This window comes from Setaria italica, chromosome III (genome assembly GCF_000263155.2).
Source record: "Setaria italica strain Yugu1 chromosome III, Setaria_italica_v2.0, whole genome shotgun sequence".
Lineage (NCBI taxonomy): Eukaryota > Viridiplantae > Streptophyta > Magnoliopsida > Poales > Poaceae > Setaria > Setaria italica.
The window spans coordinates 18875258-18885826 of NC_028452.1; the positions used below are offsets into that span (position 1 = coordinate 18875258).

Consider the following 10569-nt stretch of genomic DNA (forward strand, 5'->3'; position numbering starts at 1 on the left):
GTTGTTTTATCTTTTCATTCATAGTATTTACTACTTATCTAAACATAAGTATATATATCTAGGTGCACAGTTAAAATTATACACCTCGAAAAGCTAGTATAAGTATACATCTAGGTGCATAGTTAAAATTATACACCTCGAAAAGTCTAGATGCATAGTCAAAATTATACACCATAGTTAAAATTATACACCTCGAAAAGCCTAGATGTATAGTCAAAATTATACACCTCGAAAAGCCAAAACGACAGGATTCTGCATAAGGAATGATCTATACCTTAGCTGAACGACAGGATTCTGCATAAGGAATGATCTATACCTTAGCTGCTGCTTGCCCTTATAGTTGAACGTTGGTTGATTCGTTTTGACATAAGTAATCCAAAATCGAACACGCACCACCCTCCTGCCACGCCACTTCGATGCCTCGAGGGACACCTTGCGAAACCAAGAATCACCTCATAAATCTTTGGAAGTCCGGGTGCAAGAGTTGGTGTACTTTTTTATTTTAGCAGCTTTTAATGTAGCAAACTTGTATATACAAAAGTGAACACTTGTTGATACAACTTGAATCAGAGTGGTGTTCATCATTACAGGCAAAGGCCACGCTGCTGGAGCATCACTTAACGAGCATCTGGTGCTTTGCAACCGAAGCTGCAATTTTCGTGTCACCGGACAAACAACTGCACAACACAAGACGGTGCAGGACGATCAGATTTAAGTTTGCCATGTATCTGCCAGCGCCACGCTTTTGAGTTCTGAATGCTCCGTGCCCCAGCTTCTAATCCATAACGATCATGTGTTGGCACTCACCCCTCCAAATTCAACCTGCAATACAACGTATTGCCAACAATCATGTATCAGTGTATATTGGATTTGAAGAACCTAGACATTTAGGGTTATGGATCAGTATTTCATCATCAAATGGCGATTGGACATTCCCTTCTCTACAATAAATGGATTTTTGGCTGGCATTTTCAGATGCGAACGGAACAAAAGACGCTAGTAATGAAGGGCTCTTGAAAAGGCAGCCCTCAAACCCTGCTTGTAGCAGACTATGCCTTATATGTATATTACCTAGTTTCATGCCTCATACAGTCATCACTCTGTCTAAACGGATGTTCTGGCTCTTGCGAGGTGTTGGTTCAAGTGACGTGATCACCTGTGGCATAGTCATTCCTCCAGAAACAATTATTTCTGTAGAAAGCACAACAGCAAAATCATAAGGTTAGAAAACCAGCTAATGTAGGAAAAGTTTTATTATAAGTTGATGGTTTGTATCAGCTTGGGAAACAAACACCAAAAAAAAAAGGCACTAGATCTAGCACCTGAAATATAACAGAACATCAGAATAGTTTCTAGCAGGAACAACTTCTCAAATAAAACCATTCAGAGGAACTACTATATTAGACGTTATACATTCTTTTCTCTGGCCAGAAGTAGAGGGAAGCATAAAAAGAGAGCAAGGAACCAACCTATGCCTTCCCGAATGGACAAATTGGGCCTTATAATTTCGGCAGAGTTTACCAAAAAGATGTCACCAATGTATAAATGATTGGTTGGCACATAAACACTACAGAGTTCTTCATCACCTTTGTCTGTCTGCAACGAAACAATAGATGGTCACCTCAGAGTTCACCAAGATTCCAAGAAACATCATAACCTTTAAAAGGAATTAACTGAAGCAGCAAATGCGCCTGTTCAGGCAAATGCTGAAAACAGAGCTAGCACCGATGGAATTGCATAAAAATCTCTTTCATATGCTATATCGTCAATAGATATCCGCCTCTAGATTTGTGTTTCATACGCAACTATTTGATTTGACAAAGCACAAGAAAAGAACATAGGTGAACCTCAGGAAATAAGAAATGGACGGATGAGCATTCTATCTCTAAGCTTTTCTCCCTTGGCACCGAGTCTAGTATATACTAGTTTCTTTGCTTCTCGAAGAGACGTATTAAAAGTTTGATAGATAGATAGGTAGATGATGCCCTGGTTTTTCCAACTCGATCATGCACATTGCTCGCACATATTGGAAGAGTTCGCAGCACTAATGGATTCTTCCTACTTAGGTAAAAAGGTTCTCGTTCCCATGAATCTTGATCTGCCTCCTGGCATTGATAGCGATTGATCGAATTCCTACTCTGGTTTGAGAAGCTTTTCTGTTTTCCTTATCTCTCGTGCCTTTGAACTGTCCTGACTTAAAAGAATTCAAAATAAGTATATTGATTAGTAAATAAACCGCCTTCGCTGGCTACTCCCTATGTCTTGGTACTCTACCCTCCCATTCATATGAGAGTGGTAGCTGTCACCGGAAGCAGGTGTGAGTTGCATAAGTCATTGTGTTTTGGCGGTGGAGAAGTACAGAAGTAAACAGTGTGCTTAAGTGCAATATTAGTCCGAATGGAACAATAAATGTCCAAATTAGTATGGATCATTGCTATACCCCAAGAAAGTGGGTGTCAACTCCAGGCTGTCTTGTAGGGCTAAAGTTTTAAGGCCTTGTACAATTAGTTGTGTAAAAAGAAAATGACACTTTTGTAAAAGTCTGCCTTACTATGCTATATGCTATGTAAGACTTAATTTTCCATTATTGTGGCTAACCTTAAAGTCTTAAACACAAGAAAACGAAACACAAAATATAATGGAATGAATCTTCACATGCATGCTTCTGAATCACCAAAAAATATGTATGAAAAGTGTTTGATGGCATATTAACTAGGAAAACATCCATAATGAAGTGTCAAAAGATCAACATCTGCTGGTCAAAGCCATCTACAGCATGCATATATGCACGAACAAGTACCTGAAGAACCATGGTTGATGTTATGAATCCAAATGCATATTCACCAACACGGGGATGGCTAATAATAGCTACTTCTTTAAATGCTGTTGTATTTTGATCTGTCAAAAGGAAAAAAAATATTATAAGAACATTTCTGGCTGAAGAAAGGAACTATAAGAAAGTTGGAAATAAATGTTAACTATTGATAGCTACTTGCGCACAACATGTAGTGCATAGAAATTGGCGTTGTTGAATGGTAATAAAAAATTTATGCAAGAAAAAAAAAATGACCATCAAACTGTTCTATGTTCTTTACAGAGCATAATGTTTACCTGATTTAAGAGTTATCAGTTTTTAGATATAGTGTGGTCATGTGCTGGCAATGGAAGCATAAATTACCCTTCTACAGAAAAGCTACATAAATTTTCTCTGAGACAGACAAATAATATAGATGGTCATCATTCTGGTGCACGTGGAATAGCAGCTGTGCGTGTACATTACCTGGCGAAACAGCAGTGCTAACTTGCTTTGATGCAGAGTATATGTGCCTTACAAATGGCATTTTCTTTATAAACCATTCTCCAACCCAGAAGACAGTAGAACCCACCCAAGAAGACACAAATATTCCAACAAGAAGTATAAACACCAGGGAGGTCAAGAACCCAAGGCCTGAAATATTGTCAAAAGCACTTGTCACAAAAAAAAATGAATTCAAGAAAGAGATAGTATATGCACTCGACAAATCATAACAGTTTATCATGTACTCAAGAACTTTAAAGAATCTAGTTATAGGTAGCACATAAACAATTCTACAATTTTAGCAATATATAATGACAAGAAAGTATAGCGCCAATTGAGTATAAACAGTTACCAAATATGTCAAACCCAAGCTTTGCATAGAGTGGGCTGAAAAAACCATCAACAAATTGAATGAACCACCAAGTGATGAAGAATGTGACGGCAATTGGGAAAAGAACTACACTGCAAAGAAAAAGTAGGCAGACAAAAACAGGATATTAGAATGGGCATATTATAGCTCTTGCAAAGTATCTGAATTAGACCTTGTGAAACATACCAGCCGGTCATAAATTTTCTTGACACCCAGCTTTGAAGAACAGCAAAGCATGCCTATTGAAATGAACAAGGTTATTAGGTACATAAAAAAAGGTTATTAGGTACGAAAAACTGTCAATATTCCGTCACATGCATGTAGACTTCTATAGAGAAATATATTAACTTGGATACACCAGAGAAAACAAAAAGTAAAATGGCAAGATTGGGTACTCGTTTTTTCTAATTTGCAGGAATAAATTCATTACTGTTGACTTGTTGAATCTAAATGATGCAAAAATAGCTGGTTCATAAAATGGAAAAAATGGTTAGAGTGCCTAAACATGTGAACTGACATTTGCCCACCTGGATAGATCAAAGACTAACACCCAAAAGTAGTTAATTTATCATACTTCTACTGTTGAGTCCAATATTTTCTCTCTAACAAAATTGTAGAACTAGTTCATGCATTCCCTCTGTACAACTCTGCATGCTCAAGTTCAAAAATTCTTTCAACATCGTGCTAGATATTGTAGGTCAACTTGGCATCCATGTTATGACAAGACTTGTTTGAAATCAAAATTAATGTGTAGTAGAATCATATGCAGCGTTCAGCACAAATCTTCCTAAGGAGAACGCCCAAAAAAAATTCCAGTTCCTATTTCAAGCACAATGTAACCTGCATTTGGTGCCAGCAGAAATCACGTTATACCCCTTAAACCTTCATTTCCAACATGATCTACACTCTAATGCCCCCACATTGCCACGACCAATGGCTTTCAGCCTTTCACAATAAACGTCGAATTGGATGAACAAGCGCATGCACAAAATAGCAGCGCAGAGACAAATTAGCACCACAAGAGGACCGATAAGAAGGGGTAAAAAAGAAAAAAAATCAATGCGTTAATTTGACCGCAGAACGCGCGGTCAGGGGTCAGGTCCGCGCACATGGACAACTCCTACTGCCCAATGCCCACCCGAAACAGGGGGGCGGAAGATCAAAGGGCGAAACGGAAGTTGAAGCGGAACAGCGCGGCCGCACGGACGCGACCAGATCCGAGCGCCTAGGGTATACGGTAAAAAGCCTGCAGGGGGGTAGGGTCTGGGGCGAGACGGATCCGGACCTTGCGTGTGGACGTGGCTGGCGAGCTGGGCCGGGGCGGCGACTTGACGGGGTCCTCGGGGTCAGGCGCCGCCGCCGCCTCCGCCGCCGCCTGGCCGAGCGGCACGGGCGCGTACTCCTTGTCCTCCGGCATTGCGATCGAGGGCCGGATACCGCTCGCCGGAGCTTCCTCGCGGGGCGGGGAGGAGGAGGAGCCGAGGGCCTCGAGGTCGGGAGGGCAAGGTGGTTGGGCTCCGCTGGCTACCACCACCAGCGACAGCAGCAGCTAAACCAGAGACAGAGAGTACCTGCGGGAGCAGTTGGTGGCGGAGTTGAGTTCGAAAGGGACACGCCGGCTGAAGTGACCGGACTGCCCTCGCGTGGGGCCCGTTCGATCCGGGACGGCGCCGGCCCCGCGCGTCACTGGGATATGGGGACGGGGGCACGTGGGGCCGAGGCGTTGACGTGCCTGCGCGGAAGAGAGGCCGTGGCGGGCGGCGGTGGTTGCGGACCGCGAGCGGCTCGGTTTCGAAGCCGGCGCACGGTCGCAGTCGTGCTCGGTTCGTCCGTCGAGCGGTGAGTGGCGGGTTCGAGTAGGAGGACGTCCGTGTTCGTCTTGGGCTCTTGGCGACTGACCGTAGCGGGCTAGCGGCACATCAATAGAACGGCCGCCATTGGCTGGGCTCTGTTTTTTGTGATCTTGGAGCTACGTCTCACCGGGAATTGGCTTGGAGAAATGACAAGACCGTGTTCTTGAGTGCATTGTCATTAGAGCAATACAATGCTAAACAAAAACTATCTTTGCATTTTCCATCTGCCATTTTCTTTCTTGCATTTAACTTATCACATTTTGCAGATGTCCATTTAGTACAACTGACGGACCCCATCATCCTAACACTTCCCCTCTTTCACCTCTAGTGCCGTCAACGCCACTACTTGAGTACTTCCATTGCTCACCTCAAACTGCTCACATTGCCTTCTTTTCATCTCATCTCTTACACATTGTTGATGGCACCTCCAACCTCTCATCAATACCAATCATATGTCAAAGCGATATGTGACACCATACCATCTCATTGCTCGTTCATCTCTCACCTTTTTCTCACATTTGGTGCTTCCCATTCATGGTCCATCATCACCACCCTCCACCTACATGCATAGTACTACAGAATATATGACACTGGTGATTTTTTACTCAAACTTTGACCAGTCATATTAATTCAATTAATTAATTATATCATAAAAATATTTTAGAAAATATTTTAGATTGAACTTTGAATTTATTTATTTATTTATATAAATATTTGTGGATAAGATGTCAAATGAATGAAAAACATTAATGGCGTCGTATATCAACGCCCCCACCCGGCTTGTTGCCATGCGCTTTTATGAATTTTTGCCCAAACCAAACCCCTAGTTCTAATTCTAACCCTAACTCATGAGAGCAACTCACAATGCTGGAGAAAAAAAAATCTTATCCATACTCGAATCTCGAAAGCCATCAGAAAATCTAGAAATCTGTTAAGGACAAAGTTCACAAAAAAACTCATGTGGATTAGTCTTTTATTCTGTTGTCCGTGCAAGAGTTCGCCCACTTCAAACAGAATGACATATGACCAAAATTCGGTTGAAGTCACAATTTTTGTAAGAGAGAATTTGACACCCACGTGCTTCATACCAAACAACCCCATGCCAGCGGCTGCGAACTTGTTAGATCAGATGGTAGGACCTCGCATCACATGTCTCATGGACAGATAAAGATTTTTCTTAATAAAATGTTATTTATCACGTGCTTTTCCATTCAGTTGCAAGAGAATAATCGCCACATGATTAATACAGGATCAACTCAAACAAGCAAAGAAGAAACAGAATACTGCAACCTTCTTCTGGATCTTTGCACGGATGCATGCATCTTGAACGAATTCTCGCTATCTTCTCGATCAAACAAGCTTTCTTCTTTCGGACTTCGGAGAGGAAAAAAAGAAGGGGAGACGATACTGCATGGACTATTGAGGAGGACGAGTTGACGGTGGGTAGTGGCTGGAATCAGACCAAGAACCAGTAGTCGCCGGATAGCTCCACGCACTCTCCGGCCAGCTCGTGCTGCCCCACTGCGCCGCCTCGCCGTAGCCCGGAGCAGAGGACGGCGGCACAGAAGCCACGGTGACAGAGGAGGCGGGGAAGGAGTAGGAGCCCGAAGAACTGCTCATGGCGCCACCGCCGTAGTACTGAGGAAAGCCGCCGCCATGGCCGGCGGCGGCTCCCTGCAGGAGCATCTGGTACTGCAGGTACTCCGAGGCGGCGCTGGCCGGGTACGCGCCAGCACTCGAGGCGGCCATCGCCGCCGTCGCGGACGCCGCCGCCGCGGCAGCCGGAGCGGCGGCGACCGCGGTGGACGGGGTGGTGAGGCGCGCGTCCTCGGGGAAGTTGAGCTTGGCGCGGCTGCCGCGGAAGCGGAGCGCGGCCTCGTCTAGGCGCGCGCCGCGGCCTCGGCGGTCTCGAACGTGCCGAGCCACACGCGGGCCGCCTTGTGCGGGTCGCGGATCTCCGCAGCCCACTTGCCCCACGGCCGCTGCCGCACGCCGCGGTACCGGCGGCCGCCGCCCCCGGCCTCGCCGGCGGCCGTGGGCGAGTGCTCCTCCATGGCGCCCTGCCGCACGTCGTGGTGGTGGTGGCCCTGCTGCTCTTCTCCTGCGCGCGCGCGGACACGATAGGTGAGGTGAGGCGAGCGCGCGCACACACTAGCGCAGCCGGGGCATGCGTATAGCGTAGGGTAGGCGGCGATGCCACGGATATATAGTGCGTCGCATTTGACTGCTCCGGCGTCGTTCTGAGTCTTCTGACCCAAACACGGGTCGTATTTTTGTAGCAGTGTATTTAATACGCATCTATCCGTATCGGCCAGTTGCGAGCACGTACATACTACGTAGCTTCCGGCACATGTACAATCTTGTCATCTTTTTTTCGATCTAACTGTAGCGATATCTCGTAGTGATGTGACACGACTGAGATCGAGATCCTAGCAGCTGTGCACAATGCATGCGTGTGTCCTGAGATATATGTCTCTTAGAGATGTATACGTACGCTAGCTAGTGGATTGTTTGGTGGGAGTTGGGCGAGGTTGGGATCAATATGCAACTTGCCTAATCTTTCTTGGCGAGATCCACATGCAGGGCTCTCATTTTGCATGCATGCTCGTGCTCGTGCACGCCTGGCAACCGAGCCGGTCTGCCACGTGTAATCCATGCTTAGACGCGACGTGGGATTTCCTCTTGGCGCAAGCAAAGTATATCCATAGCAACAATAATCGAAACATGCTTAGCTTCCTTATGCACGACTAACACATGCAACGCTAATTAAACAATAACCGTTATGAAAGGAAGGCCACAACTAAAAAGGTTCCAATGGGCACCGGTTTGTTATGAAAGGAACGCACGTCACGCGAAGCTGTTCTTTAGGTTTGTTATTGCTATAGGACTCTCCTTCCGATACCTGCTCTGCTATAATAATGTGCTCGAATGAAATGTACTACCATATACTAGTATAGAATAAAGTGAAGGCTCACCTGCTGGGAAGAAGTGATCCGGCGTGCGTGCGGCAGCCGACGAGTAGCTTCCTCCCCACTGCTGCGCCGGCTGCACGTACGACCCGCCCGCGGCCATTGCTGCCGGCGGGTACAACCCTTCGTCGTCGCCGCCGGCAACGACGTGGGCCAGCGCCGACACCATCGTGGACATCTCCAGCGCCTGGAACTCCCCGGACAGCACCGCGCTCGCCGCCGCATCCCCGTCCTCCTCCGCCGCCGTCCAGCCTGCTAGCCGTGATCGGCGGCGCCCGTCGTCGGCCATCGTATCTCCCACCACGCGTGGCTGCAATGCCGCCGCCGCTCGCATGCAAATAAAAGATCTGGCTGGCTAGCAGCCTAGTAGTACGACGCGCGGAGACTTTGAACAGACTCGAGGCCGGGGACGCAATTCAACTAGTAGATGGATGAAAGATCGGGCGAATGGCAGTTGGTTAATTCAAAGCCGACGTCGATCCTTTTATTTCTCAACACGAGGCGGACTAACGTGCCGGGCTGCCGGCTACTATATATAGACGGCCGGCCGGATGGATGTGTCGATGAATCGTACGTAATGACACAGATCGATGCGTGTGTTGGATGGGTATACGTTTCGGACCTGTTTGCTTCAGCTTATTCAGCCGGTTTATCAGCCACTAAACAGTATTTTTCTCTCACAACAAATCAGTCATTTCAACTTTTCTCTCGCCGCCGGGGAAAAGGCGCGGTTCAGATTTGGACCTGGTCTCCGCTCTGACCGCTGCACAGCCGCTTGCGCGCCGAGAAAACTGTGTGTCAGGGCGATGTGTTGAATACTTGAATCCATCTAGACTGCATGCGTACTACCAAGAAACTGCATTGATTATCGAATTGTGTACCGTAGTCGCGTGAGAGAATTATAATAAATCGTGTAACCTGGCTGTTTACCCCCTAACTATCTTGTGTTTATTATGGAGAGTCAAAGCGTGATGGCGGCCGGTTGCTAACAACGTTTGTGGGATGCGCGTGTTGCCGACATATATGGGACAACCCGGGGTCAAATTTCGCTATCCGAACCTACGGAGATGACGTCTAATGCAGGGCGTGCTCAGGCCTTTACTACTAAACCTAGGGGTCTAGATGATTTGTCTTTTTTTTTCTTTGTTAACCCACTCTTGTTTGAATGAAAATAAAGTCTTATTGGGATTGTCTGTACACACATAGTACTCTAATTTAGGAATTAGGATGGTTGAATTGAATATGTTACAAAATATTTGTCATGAAAACATTGAATTGTATACACCATTATACTAGCTAGCGGTCGGTCAAAGGCATGAAACGGATGATGACCACGTACTGATATATAGGTGCTTGTAACATATGATCTATTTCTAAAAGTTAGAAAGGATCAAGAGCAAGCCCCTTGTCAATGTGCTAATAAGACGGCCGCGACAGAAATGGCCGAGGTGTGTGCTTCGTACATGCGCCGCCGCGGCCCGGTAGCATATAGTTTGCACGCGCGGGGGGCGCCCGCCGGCCGGCCAAGCCAACTTATACATTCGTTCGGTACGTGCGCAGCAGCAGGCACTCGTCGCCCGCCGCCCACACGACGCCCTCCGCGGCGTGCGAGCCCGGCCGGGTCTCGTCCACACGGAGCACTTGTCTCCTCGCCATTCGTCCACCTCGTCCGCGCGCGGACACGGCGTTCTTCCAGGCCGATCAGGGACGCGCGCGCACCGCCCTGCGGAATGTTCCGGTCGGGAGGTCGCCATGAATATGATGGCGAGCATGCATTCGTCACGTACGATGTTTGATTGATTGAGCATCCAAAGCCCGTCTTCTTATAAAAAAAAAAAGGGAGTGCTAGTAAGCACCGAAAGCGCTACTACCTTTTTAATGCCAGTTTTTAGAAATAGACTGCATAGGTATAGTACTCTCATACTGTGTTAACATAATTGTACTCTCTCGCCGTATACAACTGTCGCTCTCGACGACGTGGAGTCAAACTTTTGACTAGCGCCATGGGCGAAGGCACCTGGCCGATCGAAGTGGTGGAAGGAGAGTACTGTCAGATCCAGCAAAAAAAATAAATAAAAC

At 46.5% G+C, this 10569-nt stretch overlaps 2 protein-coding genes across 2 annotated transcripts; both read right to left on the bottom strand.

The window, feature by feature from the left end:
- Window positions 1-470: 470 nt before the first annotated feature.
- LOC101760105 (protein LIKE COV 2) lies at window positions 471-5421 on the bottom strand. Its single transcript, XM_004961901.4, has 8 exons — window positions 4954-5421; window positions 3855-3907; window positions 3651-3760; window positions 3281-3448; window positions 2801-2898; window positions 1470-1596; window positions 1072-1191; window positions 471-822 (listed from the first exon to the last, which is right to left on the bottom strand). Exons 1-7 carry the CDS (start codon window positions 5083-5085, stop codon window positions 1085-1087), a joined length of 795 nt encoding a protein of 264 aa, XP_004961958.1. The 5' UTR covers window positions 5086-5421; the 3' UTR covers window positions 471-822; window positions 1072-1084.
- Window positions 5422-6695: 1274 nt separating this feature from the next.
- On the bottom strand, window positions 6696-7672 carry LOC101760515 (ethylene-responsive transcription factor ABR1-like). The gene is given in 2 exon segments (XM_012844735.2): window positions 6696-7404; window positions 7407-7672. Coding segments are annotated over 2 exon segments (636 nt in total). The 5' UTR covers window positions 7576-7672; the 3' UTR covers window positions 6696-6937.
- Window positions 7673-10569: the final 2897 nt, after the last annotated feature.